Source organism: Garra rufa, chromosome 20 (assembly GCF_049309525.1).
Source record: "Garra rufa chromosome 20, GarRuf1.0, whole genome shotgun sequence".
In the NCBI taxonomy this organism is placed as follows: domain Eukaryota; kingdom Metazoa; phylum Chordata; class Actinopteri; order Cypriniformes; family Cyprinidae; genus Garra; species Garra rufa.
Window position 1 is genome coordinate 8399597 of NC_133380.1, and position 22382 is coordinate 8421978.

Genomic DNA, 22382 nt, shown 5'->3' on the forward strand with positions numbered 1-22382 from the left:
TATTAAACTATTAATTATTAATAATTTAATAATGCAATAATTAAGAAAATGCAAAAATATTATTATAATAATAATAATTTAATACTACTACTACTGTACCACCAATAATGATTATTATTTATACTTATTGTATTTTACAGATGCAATAATGAAGTAATAATTATTATTACTATGCTGAGTGTATTATACTGTAGCTATGCAAAAAAAAAAATATATATATATATATATGTTTTTATTTTATTTTTTATTTTTTTGATTTAGCACTGTATATTCGTCCCTAACATTGGAGCTGTCATAAAATCCAGTGTTTCTAACTTGCAATTACGCATCCAACCAAGTTGTGAAAACCTCAGAGCCACAAACTCATAATTATGGTAATTCCAACATGACGTGAGTGCGGCTATAGCTTAGCGTTTTGATTTCCTCCTTAATGGAGAGTTGAGTTTTCTCATTACTTTGTTATTATGATCATTATTACTCACAGAAACATTCTCTTGCAACATGTCACATTCATTACAACAAACTGATGTAGTTTTTAATCATCCTTAAACACCTCAATTATAAGCTTCCCATCAAGTGTACATGGTGGTAGTACTCTGCAAATAAGGGTTGTACACCTTTAAAACTCTTCGCCAGCACATTTCCATTAATCAGCTTTATTTGTGCTTCATATGCTTTGAGAAGCTGTCAGTTTGGTCTAATGCTCACACAGAAGAATTAGTTTATGAATCTGGTGCCCGTAGAGACAGGAGTGAAGCTGTGTTGTGTTCTAGTGTGGTGTTTATAGAGATATTTAAAGTATTTGGGGGCCTTCAGAATGCTCTTTTGATGTGTCTCGTCCCAGTTTCAGCTCGGCGCTCTGCTACTGTGGTTTGTTGTTAGGAAACTGCAGCATTCGGTCTGCGTCTCAACCGCTTTAGTCTGGAAACAGGCAGAAGTTTGCCTCTTCTGTCTGTCTCTCTGCTCTTATGCTACAGAATGCTGTCGACATGACTGTCTGTGCAGCTGATGTGTCTCTATTTGTCTACATGACTCTTTGATTGTGACTCCATCTGCTTGTCTGTTTGCTTTTCACCTGTTCTCCATATCCATATCATTTTGTCCTCTTGTTCCAGCTCACCAGCTGTGTTCTGTTCTGGGTGTTAAATCACGAAAAACATTTCTTCTCAAACGTTTTTTATTTTATTTTATTTCCTTCTTATACTAAATGTACACCATGCACAGGTTGAAGACACTGAAAAGAAATATAAAAAAATTCTCTATTTACTGTACTTGCTTTTTTGTTCCAAACCTATAGGAGTGACTTTCTTATGTGGAAACAAAATAAATAAATAATGAAATTAAATAAAATGAAATAATGAAATCAAATGAAATAAAATAATGAAATTAAATTAAATTAAATAAAATAATCAAACGAAATTAAATGAAAATAAATAAAAGAAAATAAAAGAAATAAAATAATCAAATGAAATGAAAAAATAATGAAATTAAATTAAATAAAATAGTGAAATGAAATAAAATAAATTAGAATGAAATTAAATAATCAAAAGAAATGAAATAAAATGAGATAAAATGAAAAAAAGAAATAAAATAATGAAATTAAATTAAATTAAATGGAAAAAAACTAAATAATGAAATGAAATAAAATAATCAAATGAAATGAAAAGAAAAGAAATGAAAAGAAAAGAAATAAAATAATCAAATTAAATTAAAAAAATAATCAAATTAAATTAAATTAAATAATGAAATGAAATAAAACTAAATAAAATGAAATAAAATAATCAAATGAATGAAATGCAATAAAATGCAATAAAATAAAATTAAATTAAATTAATTGAAATACAATAGAATTGAAAAATAAATAAATAAAATGAATAATTTGATGTTCATTCAAGAACTGCCATGTTTGGATCATTGAGTCAGTGAGTTAAATGAATAGTCCAGTTGGGTTATGAATCAAAAAATCAACTCAAAAGAACAATTAATTCACGGTTCTGATTCTCTATTTTAAATCACAGGCTTAGTTAGTTGGTCACAGCATTTCTCATGTCAATTTACTGAAGAGGAATATTATCCTTGAATCAACAAAAAATGAATTCAAGTTCAGTTTGTTTGTTGTATGGGAAAGAGTTCATGAGTCAATAAGTCATTCATTTGGGTTTGGGAATTGAATAAGCCAGTTCATTGACAAGAATCGACTCTAAAGGGCAATTCATTCACAAATCTGGTTATTTGGTCACGGCATTTCTTTGTTTAAACTATTAATTTTAAAAGCAATGATGCATAATTAATAATCTAGCGGTGTTAGTTTTCTCATTATTATTATGTGTAGTATTAGCATTATATCAAAATTTCTTTGAATAAGTATCAAAGATACTATCAAATGCCTGTATAGTGCAACACCCCAGTATATCATGTTAAAAATGTCATTTTGTGTGAACTTTTTCTTTAAGTGTGACTGTGAGCCGTGTACAGTGAATATGTTATTAACTCAGCTCTGTAAGGCTGCAGAGTGTTCTGCGGCGTGTGTGTGAGTGTTAGTATTCAGCTCAGTGTCTTTGAGAGATTCTCCTCTTCTTGTGGATTCTCTCTCTCACACCAGCTGACTAATCAATACCTCGGGTGCTGCACCATCATTTGGATGTAAATCAATGGAAGAAGTGTTTGTGAGTGTGTGGTTGCACTCTGAGGGATATTAGCATAAACCAGTACACATTTAGTTTCTTATAAAACGCACACAATCTTCACACACATACATAAGCACACATAAATAAGATGCGTCCATGTGTAATTCCCAGTTGAATGCAGCATATTGTTAGACGTGCAAGACTAACGATGTAAATGTTGAGCAGTATCTTTACAGATGTTTCTTTGATGTTATGTAAATCTGTATGTATGTGGAAATCTCTCTCTCTCTCTCTATTCATACCCCTGGCAAATTCTGACTTAAAGTTACTTTTATTCAACCAGAAAGTTTTTTTTTTTTTTCACCGGAAATGACACAGGCTTCTCCCAAAAGATAATAAGATGATGTACAAAAGGCATCATTGTGAAAAAAAATGATTACTCATATTTTATTTACATTTGAACAGAAAGTGGTATATCCAGAATTATTCATACCCTTCTCAATAATCAATAGAAAATACTTTTTTGGCTATTACAGCAATCAAGCGCTTCCTGTAATTGCTGACCAGCTTTTTGCATGTCTCCACTGGTATTTTTGCCCATTCATCTTTAGCGATGAGCTCTAACTCTAGCTCCGGTCAGGTTGGAGGGTCTCCTTGCCATCACCCTGATCTTTAGCTCCCTCCACAGATTCTCAATTGGATTTAAGTCAGGACTCTGGCTGGGCCACTGCAAAACGTTTATGTTTTTGTCTGCTAACCATTTCTTCACCACTTTTGCTGTGTATTTTGAGTCGTTGTCGTGCTGACTTTTACTGTGATTAGGTTCCCTGGTCCACCGGCTAAAAAAACACCCCCAAATTATTATATTCCACCATGTTTGACAGTGGGGATGGTGTTCTTAGGGTTGAAGCTTCTTTTTTTTATGAAGGCTACATCATTGTGGCCAAACAATTCAATTTTTGTTTCATCTGAGCATAAAACAGAAGACCAGAAGTCGTCTTCTTTGTCCAGATGAGCATTTGTAAAAGCCAAGTGGGGTTTTGTGTGCCTTATCTGGAGAAGTGGTGTCCTCCTTGGTCTGCGTCTGTGGAACCCAGCGGTGTGCAGTGTCCGTTGGTCTGTCTGCCTTGAGATGTTGCCACCAGCAGAGCCCAGATTCATCAGGATGGCCTTGGTGGTGATCCTTGGATTCTTTTTTACCTCTCTCACTATCCTCCTGGCCAGCACAGGTGTCACTTTTGGCTTCCGACTACGTCCTCTGAGATTTTTCACAGTGTGGAATGTCTTGTATTTTTTAATAATTCTTTGCATTGTAGCCACTGGAACTTCAAAATCCTTATATATGGACTTATAGCCCTTGCTTGACTAGTGAGCACCCACAATGCACAGCCGCAGGTCCTCAGTGAGCTCCTTTGTCTTAGCCATGACTGTCCACAAACCAACAGCAGAGAGCTGTTAAATAGCTGTTCCCAATGAATCAGGGTAATTAGGATGCTTTTAGAACAGCTTGGACTATTTGGAATGGTATAGAACTATGGATTTTCCCATAGACTGTGACAGTTTGCAAAGGTATGAATAATTTTGGACACTTTTTGATCAAATGTAAATAAAAGCTGAGAAATATGTGACCCTGGACCACAAAACCAGTCATAAGGTTAAATTTTACAAAACTGAGATGTACACATAATATGACAGCTCAATAAATAAGCTTTCTATTGATATATGGTTTGTTAGGATAGGACAATATTTGGCCGAGATACATCTATTTGAAAATCTGGAATCTGAGGGTGCAAAAAAATCTAAATACTAATCAAAAATTACATTTTGACATATTTATAGTAGGAATTTTACAAAATATCTTTATGGAACATGATCTTTATTTAATTTCCTTATGATTTTTGGCATAAAAGAAAAATCTATAATTTTGACCCATACAATGTATTTTTGGCTATTGCTACAAATATACCCCAGCGACTTAAGACTGGTTTTGTGGTCCAGGGTCACATTTTTTTTTTTCCACAATAATGGCTCTTGTACATCATCTTATTATCTTTTGGGAGAAGCCTGTGTCATTTCCAGTCAAAAAAAACAAGACAAATTATAGACTCTGCAAACAGTAATGACGTTTTTGTGGGCAGAAAATGACAGATTTCAAGTAGTAGTCTATGGAGGCCATTGAATAAAAGAATAAAAAAAAGAAAATTAAAAAAAAGTTAAGTTTATTTTTTTAACTGTCTGACTTTATTCTTGCAATTTTGAGATTGTATCTCACAATTCTAATAAGAAAAATCAACTTGTCATTCTCTCTTTTCTCTCGGCTTGACTTCTGGCCTTTTTTTCCCTCAGAATTGACAAACTCACTGTTGAGTTAAATCCAGTTCAAAATACAAGTTATGAACTTGCATTTGTGAAAAGAGAAGTCCGAATTGTGAGATAAAATAGCTAAATGTAAAAATATTATAGGTTTAAATAGTATTTCATGCTGTAACTGCAGGGCTTATATAATATGAACTGCATATGTTAATATTATGTAGACCTATTGTTTAAATTCAATTCACATTTAAATAAATTCTAATTTATGCACTTCTGCTTAAAAGTAGACTAATCATTGCAGGTTTTATCTATTCTGCCCTCCAAAAGCAAAGTGCAGTAACTACGCCGACACTGAAACTTAGAAAAATGCCTTTAAAGTTTTTACGCCAGCTAGTCAAACATGTTGACACTCTTGTTTCTCTGAAACGGGACAAAATTGAACCAGGAGACTTTGCCACAAGACAAAACCGTTGTCACAAAGTCCATTATAAGCCTTAACTCAATTTTGACCAAATGTTTAGTTACTGCGCTTTGCCTTTGGAGGGCAGTATTAGTCTCTCAGTTTAAACATCTGTGTTTAGCTTCAGATGGCATCTTTGACAGTATTCTAAAAAAAAGATTTTCATTCTGATTCTGAAATTAAATGCAAAAAATATAAAACATTTGATCTGAATCCATAGATTTTACCCGTTTACCTCCACTCGTTACCAGTGTTTTTCTGCCACCACAATGCGCACACAGCTGCAAATGACATACAAATTGGTCTATAGGTGCAGTCATTTTTATCACTCTTATGTTGTTCTTAAGCTATGTGTTGTTTTTTTCTGATCGTTTGAATCTTAAATTTGTATGCAGCTGTTTTATACAATGACAGTTCAAAGTGTCTGTTACGCTCCAAAAATGACCCAAAGATACCAATGATAATCTTACTTATTGCAGAAGCTCTAAAATCTCATTCAGATTTAAAAATAGTGTCCTGATATGCCACACCATTTGACATCCAGATCAGGTCATTGGTTCTCTATTGGTCTTTTCCCTAGACAAAGCTATTGTACAGTAGATGGTCACATGAATCACTTTAATGGTGTTTTATGGTAGTTTTTAACCTTTTTGGAGCTTGAGAGATGTGTTTGGAAAAAAGACTCAGCAGAAGAAATCCGCAAAGAAGTGGGAAATGACAGGTAGATTACACTCTTAAAAATAAAGGTGCTTCACGAAAGAACTTTTTTTTGTCTAAATGGTTCCATAAAGAACCTTTAACATCTGAAGAACCTTTTTTTTCACAAAAGGTTCTTTGTGGCGAAGGAAGGTTCTTCAGATTATAAAAAGGTAAAAAAGAGATGGTTCTTTAAAGAACCTTTGACTGAATGGTACTTTGTGGAACCAAACATGGTTCTTCTATGGCAGGGCTATTCAATTGGCGGCCCGCCAATCATCTTCGTCCGGCCCGAGGGAGCAGCAGGTGGCTTGAATTAGTTTGTCCACTAGGCGGCGGGCCAGCCAAAAAAGAAAAGCAAGAGAGCCAAGAACAACAACAATCTACCGGAGATCGCAACATCAATAGACGGCAGATTTGACAAGCGCTTGTAGGGCTCCAGACTGCGACCAAATGGTCGCATTTTTTCAGCCGGTGCAATTAAATTTTGTGAGCGGTCGCACTAGCGCGACCACCGCGTTATTCAATTCATAAGCGCTGCTATTTCTGTTTCATTTGAGAAACATTAAACGGCAAACGAAGCGAAAGAGAAACCAAAGCGCGCCACGTTTGAGCTGCGCAGCGCGGACCGTTTATCAGCTCGGACCGCAACGCAAACACACTTGTCCAAGCTCAGAACAGCCTCGGGAACCAAAGTTGATTTCGCGACACAGTTACTGCACAGTGCTGCGAGATCCAGTGAAAAGTGTTTGAATTCGCCCAGAACGAATTAAGGTTGCTGAAAGATCAGTGAGAATCATTCAAATTCTGCTCAGAATTCTGTTATTAACAGCGCTGATATAGGCTATGTCAGAAGTCACACCAACTTAAGCAAAGTCGAATGTTATTACAGTATTCATTTCAGGGTTTGTACAACCTTTTGAGAGAGAAATTCAAGCACTTTTCAATGACTTTCAAGCATTTTGCACAACCATTTTAAGCACTTTAAAGCGCTTATGATCCAATTTGAATAAAATATACTTTGTGGTAAACAAGCACTTATGTAAAATTAAAAACATAAAATAACGATTATAACCAGTATATGGCAATAATAATCTGTATATTTTATGCATATACAATTTATAGTTTATGTGAAGATTGTTTTAAAATCACCTAAATTAAAAGCTGTAATATATTTCAGAGCCTATTAAATGTTGGGCTTTCAATTCTATTGTAATGTTGAATGGACATAATATGTAAAACTGAGAGAAAATTCATTTAATAGAGACACCAGTAGCAATCTTAATATCAATAATTCATTAATAATAGGCTACTTGGTAAAAAGATGCTATTAAACACATATTTAAAAATACTTTACTGTTTCTACCTTAATTTGGAGGTTCATTGTGAAATTATGACAGTATAAATATATAAATATGCGATTATTCATGATTAATTACAAAAAAATGTGTGTTTTTGTTTTGTTTTTTAATTGATTGACAGACAGCACCTTAACCTTTTATAGATGTTGGTGTTGGTAATATTAGTTCATTTTAGTGAATATGCATTTCAATGTAATTGTATAGGCACCCTAGAAAAAGATCGGGATGGCCCCCATCCCCTTGGCCCGCTTCAAATTTCCAGTTGGATAATCCGGCCCTCAAATGGATCTAATTGAATAGCCCTGTTCTATGGCATCGCTGTGAAAAACCTTTTAAAGCACCTTTATTTTTAAGAGTGTTGAAATGGAGAGTAAATACTAGCGCAGATTGACAAAGGTGACCCAAACCTGTTGTCTGTCTGTGTCTTTCTGTAATTACCTACTGTCCAATTGGGTATTGAGTGTGTTTATCTGCTATGTGTTTGAATGACAAGTGCAGACATCTCTCTCTTACACACACACACAGTCTGCTGTCTCTGCTGCTGAAATTGGACTCTGACTACTGCCCTGTCCTTCAGTATGATTGACAAACACTTCTAGAGACATCATCACCAACTAGCACACACAAATACACACAAGCTCAAAGTTTGACCTCATGGCCATCACACAAACCCGGACAAATTAGTACATCCACACTGCAAAATCTCAGCAAAGATCCAATATCCAAACAGCTGGTTGAATTCGCAAATTGATGAACTGTAGGCATCAAAAGGGCACCGCTTATTTTTCAGGCCTCTTTAAATATTTACTGTGATTAAATGAAAGGTTATGAATTACTGCTCGAGTTAAATCCTTCAGGAATGTTTGGAGTTAATAATTGTAAGAATAACGATCTTCTGTGACACGTCTGGCTATGAGAAATCTGCTCATTATCTTTCTTCGTAACCCAGAAGCTCATGCAAGCGAGAACATTTACTCACAAACGCAATTTCTGGAACAGCCATTAAGTCATTATATTTCAGTAGTTGTTATTAGTTTTGTTAAACGGATTTATGTTGAAAAAATGAAAAGTACTTTGGTGTAGATAATGGGTAATTGAAAACCGCTTGTGCATTGGTTCTTGCATGTGTGTTTAAATGCTATAGAGAAGATAAATGATCTTACAGAATAGTGCTGTGTCAGAACCACTGTATAGTGACATATCAGATGCTAATGTGGTTCATTTTTCAACAACTGACCAATTGGAATTATTTCCTGATCTAGATATGTAGTGTTTATTGGTTTTAGTATTTCCTGGAAAGGAAACTTGTCAGATTTCGGTACATGTTTGCACATGGCTGTTATTCTTGTGTGGGTGAACTGTCAGTATAGGGTGCTTGTCTGGTGTGAGTATGGTCAATAATGAGATACGCCGTGTCATGATGTCAGTGGATGTTACGTGAGCACTGATGTGGTATTGTCAGGCATCAGTTATCACACCTGACCCAATGTGACAGCCATCTCATCTTAACCTGAGAGAGGTGTGTTTGTGTCTGGCACTCTCATACACACATTCACCTTGACCAGAGAGATCCTTGTTTGACTGACTATGAGAAAAGGAAAACATTTTAAAAATTCAGAAGATTTTTATTTTTTTATTTTTTTTACACTCAGTCCTAACCACACTACCAGTCAAAAGTTTTTGAACAGAATGATTTTTAATGTTTTTTAAAAGAAGGCTTCTCTGCTCCCAAGCCTGCATTTATTTGATCCAAAATACAGCAAAATTTTACTATTTAAAATAACTGCTTTTTATTCAAATGTATTTAAAAAAATGTATTTATTTCTGTGATCAAAACTAAATTTTCAGCATCATTACTCCAGTCGTCAGTGTCACATTATTCTTCAGAAATCATTCTAATATGCTCTTTATTATTTAATTTTGTTTAATTTGGTATTAGATTTATTATTTAGTAAATTCTTTGATGAAAAGAAAGATCCAAAGATCAGCATTTATCTAAAATAAAAAGTTTTTGTAATGTTACACACGCTGCCATTTAAAAGCTTGGTGTCAGTATAATATTTGGGAAAGAAATTATACAAAGTAATACTTTTATTTAGCAAGGATGCTTTAAATTGTTTAAAAGTGATGATAAAAACATTTACAATGTTACACAAGTTTTCTATTTCAGATAAATGCTGTTCTTCTGAACTTTCTATTCATAAAAGAAACCTAAAAAAATGTTTTACTCAGCTGTTTTTAACATCATATTAATAATAATAATAATAATAGTACATAGTTTTGAGCAGCAAATCAGAATATTGGAATGATTTCTGAAGGACTGTGACTGGAGTAATGATGCTAAAAATTCAGCATTGAATTATAAATTATATAAATATATATTAAATTATAAAGAATCGTATACATTTATATTCAAATAGAAAATGGTTATTTTAAATAGTAAAATATTTCAAAATGTTACTTTTTTTGCTGTACTTAAACTAAATAAATGCAGGCTTGGTGAGCAGAAGAGACTTCTTTAAAAAACATTAAAAATCTTGCTGTTCAAAAACGTGTGACCGGTAGTGTAGGTGGGTAGGATTTGTTTTTTTTGTAGTTTTTTTTTTTTTTGTAGTTTTTTTTTCTTGACTAGTTAGTACCACCCTCACAGAATCCAATGTCATGTTCAACATAACTTTTTACGAAACATAAAACACAGAACTGGACAATTTTGGGCTGTATGCCCTTGCTTTAGATGCCAAGTGGTATCTATGCTAAACATATTCTTAAACATTACTTTTGCTTTCTTTCAGCTTGAGGCATCAGCATCCTTCAGTGTTTAGTGTTTACTTTATTGCTCTTTTGTTTATTACTCCACCTCTGGCACAGTTTTGCATAAATGTAATATGGTTTTATCAGCAGCGATCACAATCATGGGCCTCGCTTTGGTAGAATGCTGTTTAGCACACATTTGTCTGTCTCCTCTCTTTGCCGTAAACGGAAACCCTCCCAGAGTAACCAGTGTCATATCATGTCAGTCGAGCTGTCAGATGTTACAGTTTTGTATGATATGATTTGTCGGTCAGTTATATTAAATCTGGCATGTCAGCTTTCATGTCTCAACATGTCAGTTCCAAATATGGCATGAGCAGACAGACACTAGACGCGCTAATATACTCGACATCAAACCCCTCATATGGTTATAATCCATTCATGAAGTCAAATGTCCTGACCGGACGTCACTTGCGCCTTTTGATCCTATTAGTGAATCCTATTCATCTGTGGCCGCATGTCACATCTCTGTCGTAGATTATGAAGTAATTGTGCTTGCCCTGTCAGTTAGGTAGTTAGTGCTGCTTATGTTGTCTCATTTCCCATTTCAGCGGTCAAATGAGCAGTTATAGAACTACTTCTGCTACTATTTCTAAATTAAGTACAAGTTTTATGCATATTAAGTATTACAGGTTGACTTATGCAAATGTTTTTTATTCTAAATTCTTTGTAGCACGTTGGCTGGTGGATGTGTTCCATTCTTTAGTGGCAGTGTGGAACATAGTATCTGTGATATTCTGGTCCCTAGATATGGATGTAGGTCCAGGAGTGTCCAATCCTGCCCCTGAAGGTCCACCTTCATGGAGAGTTTAGCTCCAAATCTAAACAAACATGCCTGAACAAGCTAATTAAGGTCTTTAGGGTTACTCAAAACTTCTAGGCAGGTTTATTGGAGAAGCTGGGATGTAGACTCTGTTAGGTGGACTTCCAGGATGCTTAACCAGCTAATTAAGCTCTTCAGGGTTACTCGAAACTTTCAGGCAGGCTTACTGGAGAAGTTTGGATGTAGACTTTGTATGGTGGACCTCCACAAAGCAGCCTTCAGGGTTACTCGAAACGTCAAGGCAGGTTTATTGGAGAAGCTTGAATGTAGACTCTATACGGTGGACTTCCAGGATGCTTAACCAGCTAATTAAGCTCTTCAGGGTTACTCGAAACTTTCAGGTAGGCTTACTGGAGAAGGTTGGATGTAGACTTTGTATGGTGGACCTCCAAGAAGCAGCCTTCAGGGTTACTTGAAACTTCCAGGCAGGTTTATTGGAAAAGCTTTGATGTGGACTCTCTAAGGTGGATCTCCAATAAGCTTAACTAGCTAATAACTGTCTTTAGGGTTACTAGAAAATTCCAGCCAAGTTTATTGGAGGAGCTTGTAAGCTCTGTATGATGGACTTCCAGGAAGCTTAAGCAGCTAATCAAGGTCTTCAGATTACTTAAAACTTTCAGGCATGTTTACTGAAGAAGCTTGAATGTAAAATCTGTAAGGTGGACCTCCATGTAGCTTAACCAGGTAATCAAGGTCTTTAGGGTTACTTGAACCTTTCCAGGCAGGTTTATTGGAGAAGCTGAATTTAGACTCTGTAAGGTGGACCTCAAGGAAGCTTAACCAGCTAATCAAGGTTTTAAAGGTTACTCAAAACTTCCAGACAGGTTTTATTGGAGAAAGTTGGATGTCGACTCTGTAAGGTTGACCTTTAGAAAGCTTAACTAGCTAATCAAGATCTTCAGGGTTACTCCAAACTTTCCAGACAGGCTCATTGGAGAAGATTGGATATAGACTCTGTATTGTGGACTTCCAGGAAGCTTAAACAGCTAATGAAAGTCTTCAGATTTACTCTCAACTTTCAGGCAGGGTAATTGGAGAAGCTTGGATGTAAACTTTTTATGATGGACCTCCAGGAAGCTTAACCAGCTAACCAAGGTCTTCAGGGTTACTTGAAGCTTCCAGGTAGATTTATTGGAAAAGGTTGTAGCTAGACTCTGAAAGATTAAGCATCTTGTTTATTTAGTGGGCACCTCATGAGATTGAAAGACAGCTGTAAGCAGTAACACAATCCATGCTTGAACGTCAAATACTTTAGGGGTTAGGGTTTGTTTACATCCTTGTCAGCAACTACTACTTTTGCTAATAACTGAATGGTATGTCTTCTAGTCTACTTTCTTTTCTTCTCCTCCCCATTCTCTTCACCTTTTTATGTTGACATTCTAAATGTAAAATAATAAGTAATAAGCAATCTTTTGATCTAATTACATCAGTTAATGGTTCATTGTCTTTCACAGGTGCAGGAGTGGTTGTGTCTGAACTGTCAAATGCAGAGGGCGTTGGGGATGGATATGGAGACACCACGGTCGAAAAGCCAACAGCAGATCCATTCACCGTCCCAGCCCAGCAAACCTCCACCCCAGACAATATCCCAACCCACACCACCCCCCCAGACCCAGCCCCAAAGCCAACCCCATCCCCAGCCCCAACCTCAACCCCATCCCCATCCCCAACCTCAACCTCAGTCCCAGCCTCCCCCAGAACCTAAGAAGCAGACCATCCCTCAAGCTGCCCCCCAAAGCAAACTCCCTGCTCCAGGTGCCGTTCCTCTTCCAGGCATGGCCAAAGCCCCATCCCAGCCTGACCTATCCCGCTCGGGCCCAGGATTCCAGTCTCAGTCACCGCGACAAGACCAGACCCGCAGTGCCGGAAGTTCCCCATCTCGCCAACCTCCCCCACCAGAACAGCCCTTTGGAAAGCTCTTCGGTTTCGGCGCTTCCCTCCTGAACCAGGCCAGCAGTTTAATCTCTGTGGATCCGGTGCAAACTGCACCGCCAGCCCAACAACCTTCCTCCCCTAAGCCCCCACAGAAGCACCCGGGACCCCCTGGACCTGGTCCAGGTCCTGCAGCAGGGGCTAAACCAGCAGCCCAGCCAGGTCCACCAAGGCAGGAAGTTTCTTCAAAGCCCAAGGTGTTCTGTCCACTGTGTAAGACTGAGCTAAACGTTGGAGATCCAGCCAAGACCCCGAACTACAACCTCTGCACCGAGTGCCACACCCAAGTCTGCAACATGTGCGGCTTCAACCCCACACCTCACCTGACCGAGGTAAGACAAGTTTTAGGTCCTTGGTATTGACCTGTGGCTCTTAAGTCCTTGATAGCATTGTTGCAGTAGCTCAAAGTCTCAAGTTTTTATCTGAGACCAGTTGTCTTTCTGTATTATTTAAGTCCACAACAGTGTGCTTCTACTATGATCAACCAAACTAATTACAGTACATTAGGTTGAATTTTATCAGGTAGCAAACAATTTTTGTCATGTTGAATGATTCTGGAAAAGTGTGTATGTCAGCATTTTGGTGGTGTTATTTTTATCAGACTAGTCTTTAGTTCCTGTACTAGGTTTTTCTTGTACAAATCGATTTACAGATATTGTGTGGTCAAGAGTTAGTTTAGAAAATGATATGGAGGTGTATTATGATACAGTTCTCAGTTATCAAAATCATTGATTACGTAATATGATATTGCATATAATATCATATTGTTATTTAAAGGGCATAGGTTATCTGACACATTGTATATTGATTGTATTACAAATAAGGTCTAGCTATATATAATATTTTATAAATAGTTTTAGATACAGTAGATTGCAATGTATCAGTGTGACTCTATTATTAGAACAAGAATCCTAATATGGCTAATATTTTGCTAATATGGCACTACTTCTCAATTTTTGTTAATGAGAATATCTCAGATTCTTTGACCTGTTCACTCAAAGGTGTTAGGTCTGTTCAGAACAGTCTCTTCATAGTAATGTGTTCTTGGGAAAAGTTAGTTTTGTGCCACTTTCTGAATATATTTGAAAAGTTTAGGTTTAGAAACATTTCCTGACCTTTAAGCTTCCAAAGAACTGTTGAAATGAAAATTTTGCTTTTTTATTTTATGCAAGCCTTCTGGGCCAAATGCGGATCAATAGATTATCACAAATGACATTTTGTGTTTGAACGCAAGGGGAGTTTTTGGTCACAGTATGCGATTATTCATATTTCAAGGATATCAGATTGCATTAATTTTAATGTTAAATAATTTATACGTTTATATTTTTGAGCTGTATTTTTGCTGATTGTTGCAAGAGTTGTTTGAAAAATGAAAGCAGATAAATGAGTGAATTTTTCAAAGGTTTATTAATACTTTTATGTGGATATACATCATATTGAGAGAGTCTTTCCAGACCTTCATCAGCTTTAACTCTATGAAAAGTGACCTTAGACTTAGTGTTTCCAAAAACTCTTTCACATTTGTATCCCCTGTCCTGGTATCTTTGAAGTCGTTCACTACCGTCGAGCTAAAAGCCATCAAATGGCTTGCTGCCCCTCAGGTCAACAGACCGCGAGCGAACAGACGGTTTCATTTCCTTCCAATAAAGTAACGATCCTCATGCAAATTATTCTCATTGATCGCTTTTAGGCTACTTAATTCAGAGGCCAGCTAAGTTGACCCTGCCCTGTTAGCTGTGCTGGAAAGTCATGACAGAAAGAAGAGCTGGGAGAGTTTCTCTCTAGGACTGCATAGGGATAAATATGCAAATCAGGCCTGATTGAATGATGGCAGTAATAACAAGCTTTCAGGGAAGTGTTGCATTGTTTTATGAGCTCACTCAGTCTTTACATAGACACAGCTGTCACGAAGAGAGCGTGAAGTCATCGCTACTGGAAAATCTGGTCTTTCTCATGATTATATATGATATAAATAGATAAAGTTAAGATGAAAGGGCATGTGCAACTTATTTTACCTTACAGTTTAGATTTAATGTTGACTTTAAAGGATGTAGGCAGCAGCTTCCGTTGTTTGTCTTTTGTATGTCTCATCTGACCTTTTCCGCTGACTAGTTTGACCCATTGTGATGCTTTTATATAGGCTACCGTTAGAGGTTTACCTAGCCTTACTGATGTTAGACTATCCTTTATGTTCTGCATTCTTGGTTTTGTGAATCTCGAATTTGATTAGCACTAACCATATCTTTGTGCAGATTTCTGCAGCTGCCATGCTGAAATTGACTACTTTAAAGGATTAGTTCACTTCGAGATTAGAAACTTGAAGATGTTCATGTAGTTCTTTCTTCAGTTGAAAAGAAAAGACGTTTTTTGAGGAAAACATTCCAGCTTTTTTCTCCATATAATGGACTTCAGTGGTGCTCAATGGATTGAAGGTCCAAATTGCAGTTTCAATGCAGCTTCAAAGGGCTCTACACGATCCCAGCTGAGTGAAACAATTGGTAATTTTCTTTAAAAAGTTACGATTTATATACTTTTAATCACAAATGCTCATCTTTGACTAGTGTGGTTAGCTTTGTGTTGGTGACCTTTCCAATGTGACTATGTAATGTGTAAAGTAAGAACTTGTGCAAAATGAGCATTTGTGGAAAATTACAGGTTGTTTAGTTGGCAAGACCCTTATTTCTTGACTGGGATTGTGTAGAGCCCTTTGAAACTGCATTGAAACTGTAATGTGGCCCTTCAACCCATTGGCCACCATTGAAGTCCACTATATGGAGAAAAATCCTGGAATGCTTTCCTCAAAAAACATAATTTCTTTTCGACTGAAGAAAGAAAGACTTGAACATCTTGGATGACATGGGGTGAGTAAATTATCAGGATTTTTTTATTCAGGTAGTGAACTAATCCTTTAAATCAGCCTTAGGTGGTTTGTTGGTCTTTTAGCTTTGCTAGGCTTGTGTTTAGGCGGTCTAGTTGATTAGCCAGTTTGTTTCACAGCTTAAACATGCCCAAAACTCACTCAAAAGGATAGTCTGCAAAAATATAATTTTGCTTTCAGTTGCAAACATCAAAAAATTCCTAAATCAAGATGCATTTACGTGAAAAATTGTATCAAAATTAAGTGAGTTTATACTTAAAACAATGAACAAAATCTCTCAGTTGGGTCCAAAAAGAATTTTCTCACTCCATTGACAGATATTTGATATTTAGAAATTTGCTCTGAAAAACAAAACTGAAGTATTTTGCAGTGCAGCTAACCACTTTAGCCTTGTTTTTGCAACATGTAATCCTGACTGATGCTCTGCAATATGAAGTGAACACCTGCCTACACAGACTACGCATTTTAAGCCACATTCTGATGTGAAGGCTGATTTTCCAGAATCTGAACCAGAATGTATTTGTCCTTTGTGGACATACGCCAACCAAGATGTTCATGTCTTTCTTTTTTCAGTCGCAAAGTAATCGTTTTTTTTTTTTTTGAGGAAAACGTACCAGTTTTTTTCGTCTAGTTCTTCAGTAAAAACATCCTTAAAACAAGATCAATTGACTTGAGTAGCAAAATTGCATTAGATAAGACTATTTTACAGTGAAAAAAGGACAAAATACTGATTAAGACCTCATTTTTACCAGAATTGGAACCAGAATGCATATGTCTTCTGCGTATTAGACAATCCCAGAATGCATCACAGAAAACTATAGAAAAAATCACTACTTTTAAAGGATTAGTTTACTTCCAGAATAAAAATTTCCGGAAAACTTACTCGCTCCCATGTCATCCAAGATGTTCATGTCTTTCTTTCTTCAGTCACAAAGAAATTTGTTTTTTTTAAAGGAAAACATTACAGTTTTTTTGTCTAGTTCTTCAGTAAAAACATCTAAACATTCTTAAAACAAGATCAATTGACTTGAGTAGCAAAACTGCATTAGATAAGACTTTTTTACAACGGAAAAAGGAAAAAAAATACTGATTAAAACCTTATTTTCAACAAAATCTGAGACAATTGAGGATAAGACAATCCCAGAATGCATCACAGAAAACTATAGAAAAAAATCACTACTTTAAAGGATTAGTTTACTTCCAGAATAAAAATGTCCTGATAATTTACTCACCTCCATGTCATCCAAGATGTTCATGTCTTTCTTTCTTCAGCCACAAAGAAATATTTTTTTTTTTGAGGAAAACATTCCATGTTTTTAGTCTAGTTCTTCAGTAAAAACATTTAAACATTCTTAAAACAAGATCAATTGACTTAAGTAGCAAAGTTTCATTAGATAAGACTTTTTTACAGAGGAAAAAAGACAAAAATACTGATTAAGACCTCATTTTTACCAGAATCAGAACCAGTGTGCTCCATAGAAAAAAACATCACAGATGGTAGATGTAGATGAAAAGCTCAGTTTAAATCAAAATGGACCGTTCCAGTTAATGTTTGTATATTTTTTTGTATATTTATGAGCTAATAATTTGGCCCGGCAAGTCTCTCAACAGCCCTTTTCTGTTGGTTATGAATCTTTTTTCGTTGCAGTAACTATGGCTGTGTTCAGTGTATATGTTGAACAAACACAGCTTCTTGAAACTTCTCTCCAAACGCGTGATGAAGCCTCTAGAGGCCCCTTGCAAAACCCTCGTCATATTTGCCACATATTTATTTATATCAGGCAACGAAAACTAGGTCTAAATAATATGGGAACAGCATGTGGCCTAGATGGCGGAAACACAATTAGGGTGACAGACACTTGCAGCAACTGCAACAAATATACCCTAAATAAACACCATAATTGGCATAACTTATTTTGAAGCATAAAAAACAGACATTTATATGTCAGAAATATTATCAGCCATACTTGTATCACCTCTGCAGTGATTCAGTATTATATTTTACTGACAAAAATAACTTTTGCGTGAATAGAAAGTGCAAAGTACTCATTTATATATAGACGATGAGTCACTTTGTTGCATTAAAAATGTAGCATTGATGAGTTCATGTCGCAAAACTGTGGCATGCTACCGTTTAAAACATTTATTTAAAAACATGCTTTCCAGTAAGAAGTACACTAGTACTCATTTGCATTGATTCACTCACTGAATCACTTTTTTAATCAATTGAAAGAACCTATTTGGTGAAATGACTCTTACGGGCACTCCACGTCAGATAAATATTATAATCCTCTTTTATCCATAAGTGGCAATTGGCTGATTTTGTTTTCTCTCTGGTGCGTTTGAGCTCAGATTGAGTTTGCCGTTTCACAGGCCTCTTCAGAGCAAAACAGCTGCATTGGGAAAAGGTAGTGTGTATTTTTAAATCACAGACCTAGATATTCATACTGCATAATTTATCCTCACTTCGTAGACCCTACTGCTTCATATTAATTTGGTTGAGATGCCGCTTTAAGATGTGTGACTGCGCGTATGCGTGTTTGTTTGGATGTGCTATCATGTGGAGACAAGAGAAAGAAGGCAGGCGTGCTTGTTCTGTGAATCATGAAATTTCTTTGCCGTTTGTAAATAAGACAGAGTGCTTTTTGTGCAGCGTTCAGTATTCTTTCAGAAATAAATGAACGAATCTTGTCAAGAACATGTCTGAGTCATATTTCACTTCAATGCCAAAAGGAAAGAAATAAATATATGAGCAAGTATGTACAGTATGTTAGAACTTTTGATTTATTTGTATCGCAACATAATTTTTTCTGAAAATTAAGCATATTACTGTCCTATTTCTAATTATTGTAAGAAAAAAGCTTATTATTTACATTATATGTGACCCTGGAACACAAAACTAGTCATAAGTAGCACGGGTGTATGTGTAGCAATAGCCAACATTGTATGGTTTAAAATGATCCATTTTTCTTTTATGCCAAAATTTTGTTCCATGAAGATATTTAGTAAATTTCCTACCATAAATATATCAAAACTTAATTTTTGATTAGTAATATGCATTGCTAAGAACATCATTTGGACAAATTTAAAGGGGATTTTTTTTTTTTTTTGCACCGTTAAGATTCCAAATTTTCAAATAGTTATATCGTGGACAAATATTGTCCTATTCTAACAAACCATTTATTCAGCTCTCAGATTCTGTATAAATCTCAATTTTAAAAACTTGACCCTTATGTCTAGTTTTGTAAAATTAAACAATATCATTAAAAAAAATAGGTCTGTCACGTTTCCTCAATTAAGTTTAAGTACTCGCATTTTGCCCGTTGGTGCATTCTGTGGATGAGAATCTATGAAACTCATCTATTTACAGTCAATTTTTTAAAATATATAAATATCCGATTACTCGATTAATCGTCAGAATAGTCGATTGATTACTAGATCACCAACATAATTTTTATTGACAGCCCTAAAATTAAATTAAAATAATTGTAATATAGTAGATGTAAATGTCACAATACAAAAAAGTAATTATTTTATGTTAATGCTATATTCACAAAAGCAAATTCACAAATAGCAAGGCCTAATTTTACAGTAAGTGAGAAGGAAAATGTGCAAAGATGTAATGTTAAAATATACAATCAGAAAAAGCAACTAAAACAGTTGCAATATGCACATAATTTAACATTTAATAATGTTAAATAAAAAATAATGGTTATTACTTATGACCACAAAACCAGTCATAAGGTTAAATTTTACAAAACTGAGATGTATACATCATATGAAAGCTCAATAAATAAGCTTTCTATTGATGTATAGTTTGTTAGGATAGGACAATATTTGGCCGAGATACATCTATTTGAAAATCTAGAATCTGAGGGTGCAAAAAAATCAAAATACTGAGAAAATCACCTTTAAAGTTGTCCAAATTAAGTTCTTAACAATGCATATTACTAATCAAAAATTACATTTTGATATGTTTACAGTAGGAATTTTACAAAAAAATCTTCATGGAACATGAACTTTACATAATTTCCTAATGATTTTTGGCATAAAAGAAAAATCAATAATTTTGACCCATACAATGTATTTTTGGCTATTGCTACAAATATACCCCAGCGACTTAAGACTGGTTTTGTGGTCCAGGGTCACATATATGAATATAAATATACTGTATGTGTGTTTATTTATATATACATAATTAATATACACAGTATACACATTATGTAATGTTATTCTGAATGTGATTAATTGCGATTCATTGTTTGACAGCATTAATAATAATTGAAAAAATGTGTACAAATTTATTTAATAATTTTTAAAATGTATATTATCTTGTATATGAAATATCTATGTATATGAAATACTTTTTTATTTTAAAAATATATTTTTTTTTATAACTTTTTGTTAGTGCTGGGCATTAATTAATCGCATCCAAAATAAAAGATTTATGTGTGTGTACTGTGTATATTTAATATGTGTATATATAAAGACACATATACAGTATATATTTTACAAATATTTACATATATATATATTTATATTAATTTAATTTGTATTATATATAAATATATTTAATATATAAACATAAAGTTTTCTTAAATGTATACATGGATCAAAGACAAAAAAGTGTTTAAGCATAAAAACAAGTGTAAGTCTAAATAAAGTGTAATACTGCTTTAAATTGAATTTATTTTTCAAAAAAAAAAAAAAAAAAAAAAAAAAAAAAAATATATATATATATATATATATATATATATATATATATATATATATTAAAAAGCAAAAAATAAATATCATACATTTTCCCTTTCTTTACAGAAGACACCCACTGAAATGTCATTCAGTGTAACAATCTTGTCAAAAATTAATTTATGACATATATTAAAAGACAAATTACTTTCACCCCAAATACTAATTAGTTGTAATTCTACATTTAATGAAATTTGCCACTACCATAGGTTATGCCCTTTTGACATTAAGAATTTTTACTTATTTAAAACACAATAAAATATAATATGCTCCCTTATTCTTTTATATATTTTAATACGTACAAGTACATTTTGACATTTTATTCTTCAAAAACTTTGAAACCTTAAAAGTAGACACTTTACTTGCATTTAATGTGCTTTCTATGGACATAAAATCACTATTGTAAATTTCTTTTGACGTCTTTGACCCATATACACATAATAAATATACACAGTACACACACATATATTATGTGAACAAAAACGAACAAAAACGTTTGTTTTGGATGCGATTAATTGGGATTAATTGTTGTTCTTGTACATGCTTTACTTTGGAAGCATTTAAAAAAATCTCTCTGTGCAAAACATAATTTATCTCATTTTTGAAAATGTCATACGGACATGTTTTGTGACCCAAAATCTCAATTTGCATGATTCTCCCTTTCTGTATATGTTAGAATAAGATTGGTACACTTAGGCTGCCTCTCATTCATTTGATAGCCTGTGTCAGTGTCATTTATTTCCTCTAGAACTGAATGGTGTTGTGAGTATGTGTGAGAGAGAGACCGAGATCGTTTCTCATCAGCGTTTGCTTGTGATAGCCATGTTTCGCTTCACTTGTTCTCTGAAATGCTCATTCCAGCCCTCTCCTTCAAACATGACGCAAACATCTATCCATTATTACCAATTCCAGCCTTTACTGCCTTACTTCAGGAATTTTGTGGTCCGAAACATCAAGTGGCTTTTCAGAGTGCTCTGCGGATGATGCCTTCTGTGCCGGCAGTATGAGATCACTCGATTATTCGGAGAAACCTGCTCTGAGATGAGTCAGTCTGAGCTGTGAACTGGGGGGGGGGGGGTTAGCTGCTCATAAATTCATGCAACACTGATCTGAAGTGCTGCATGTAGATATAAATGCGGTCCAGATGCTGCAGTGCAACAGTGATGGTTATTGTAACTCTAAAAGACACTGTAGAGAAAGATTGTGTCTCTACTTTTAGTTTGAATAGGATGTGCTGGTGGGTGTTGTTGTAGTAGTAGTAGTCGTAGTAATGATAAAAATGAATCCAGGGAGCTCCCATCATGGCTAGTGGTTATGATTCATCGGCCTGCTGTGAGCTTGAGTTCTTACTCATGATGAAGTGGGGAGGAAAGTGAAGTTCATGTTTTTTTGGGAGGATGTTGTGATTTATTTCACACTGTGCTCATAGCTTGAAGTGGAAAGTCAGTCAAGAGAAATGTGTTCGAAGAACGTTTTGAAAAAGTTATTTTTAAATGTTTTTTGAATCCGTTTTTTTGCATGTTTTAAAAACATTTTGGGAACAGGACTTTTAAATGTTCTTTAACCATTCTAAACAAGTAGCAACATTTAAAAAAAAAAAAGACGTTTCCAAATGAATGTTTTTTTTGTGCTGACATTTTGAGAACATCAGTATTAAACACCAGATAAGTCAAATTCTAGCACAAAAAAATTGAGATTATTAAAAACTGTGTTTTCATTTTTTTAGACCACA

At 34.8% G+C, this 22382-nt stretch overlaps 1 protein-coding gene across 1 annotated transcript in view; it reads left to right on the forward strand.

Moving 5' to 3' along the window:
* bsnb (bassoon (presynaptic cytomatrix protein) b) overlaps nucleotides 1-22382 on the forward strand; it is a 109421-nt gene that overhangs the window by 20114 nt on the left and 66925 nt on the right. Inside the window, exon 3 of the mRNA XM_073826382.1 lies at nucleotides 12546-13355. Coding sequence (XP_073682483.1) covers nucleotides 12546-13355 — 810 coding nt within the window. The remainder of the gene's footprint in view (nucleotides 1-12545; nucleotides 13356-22382) is intronic.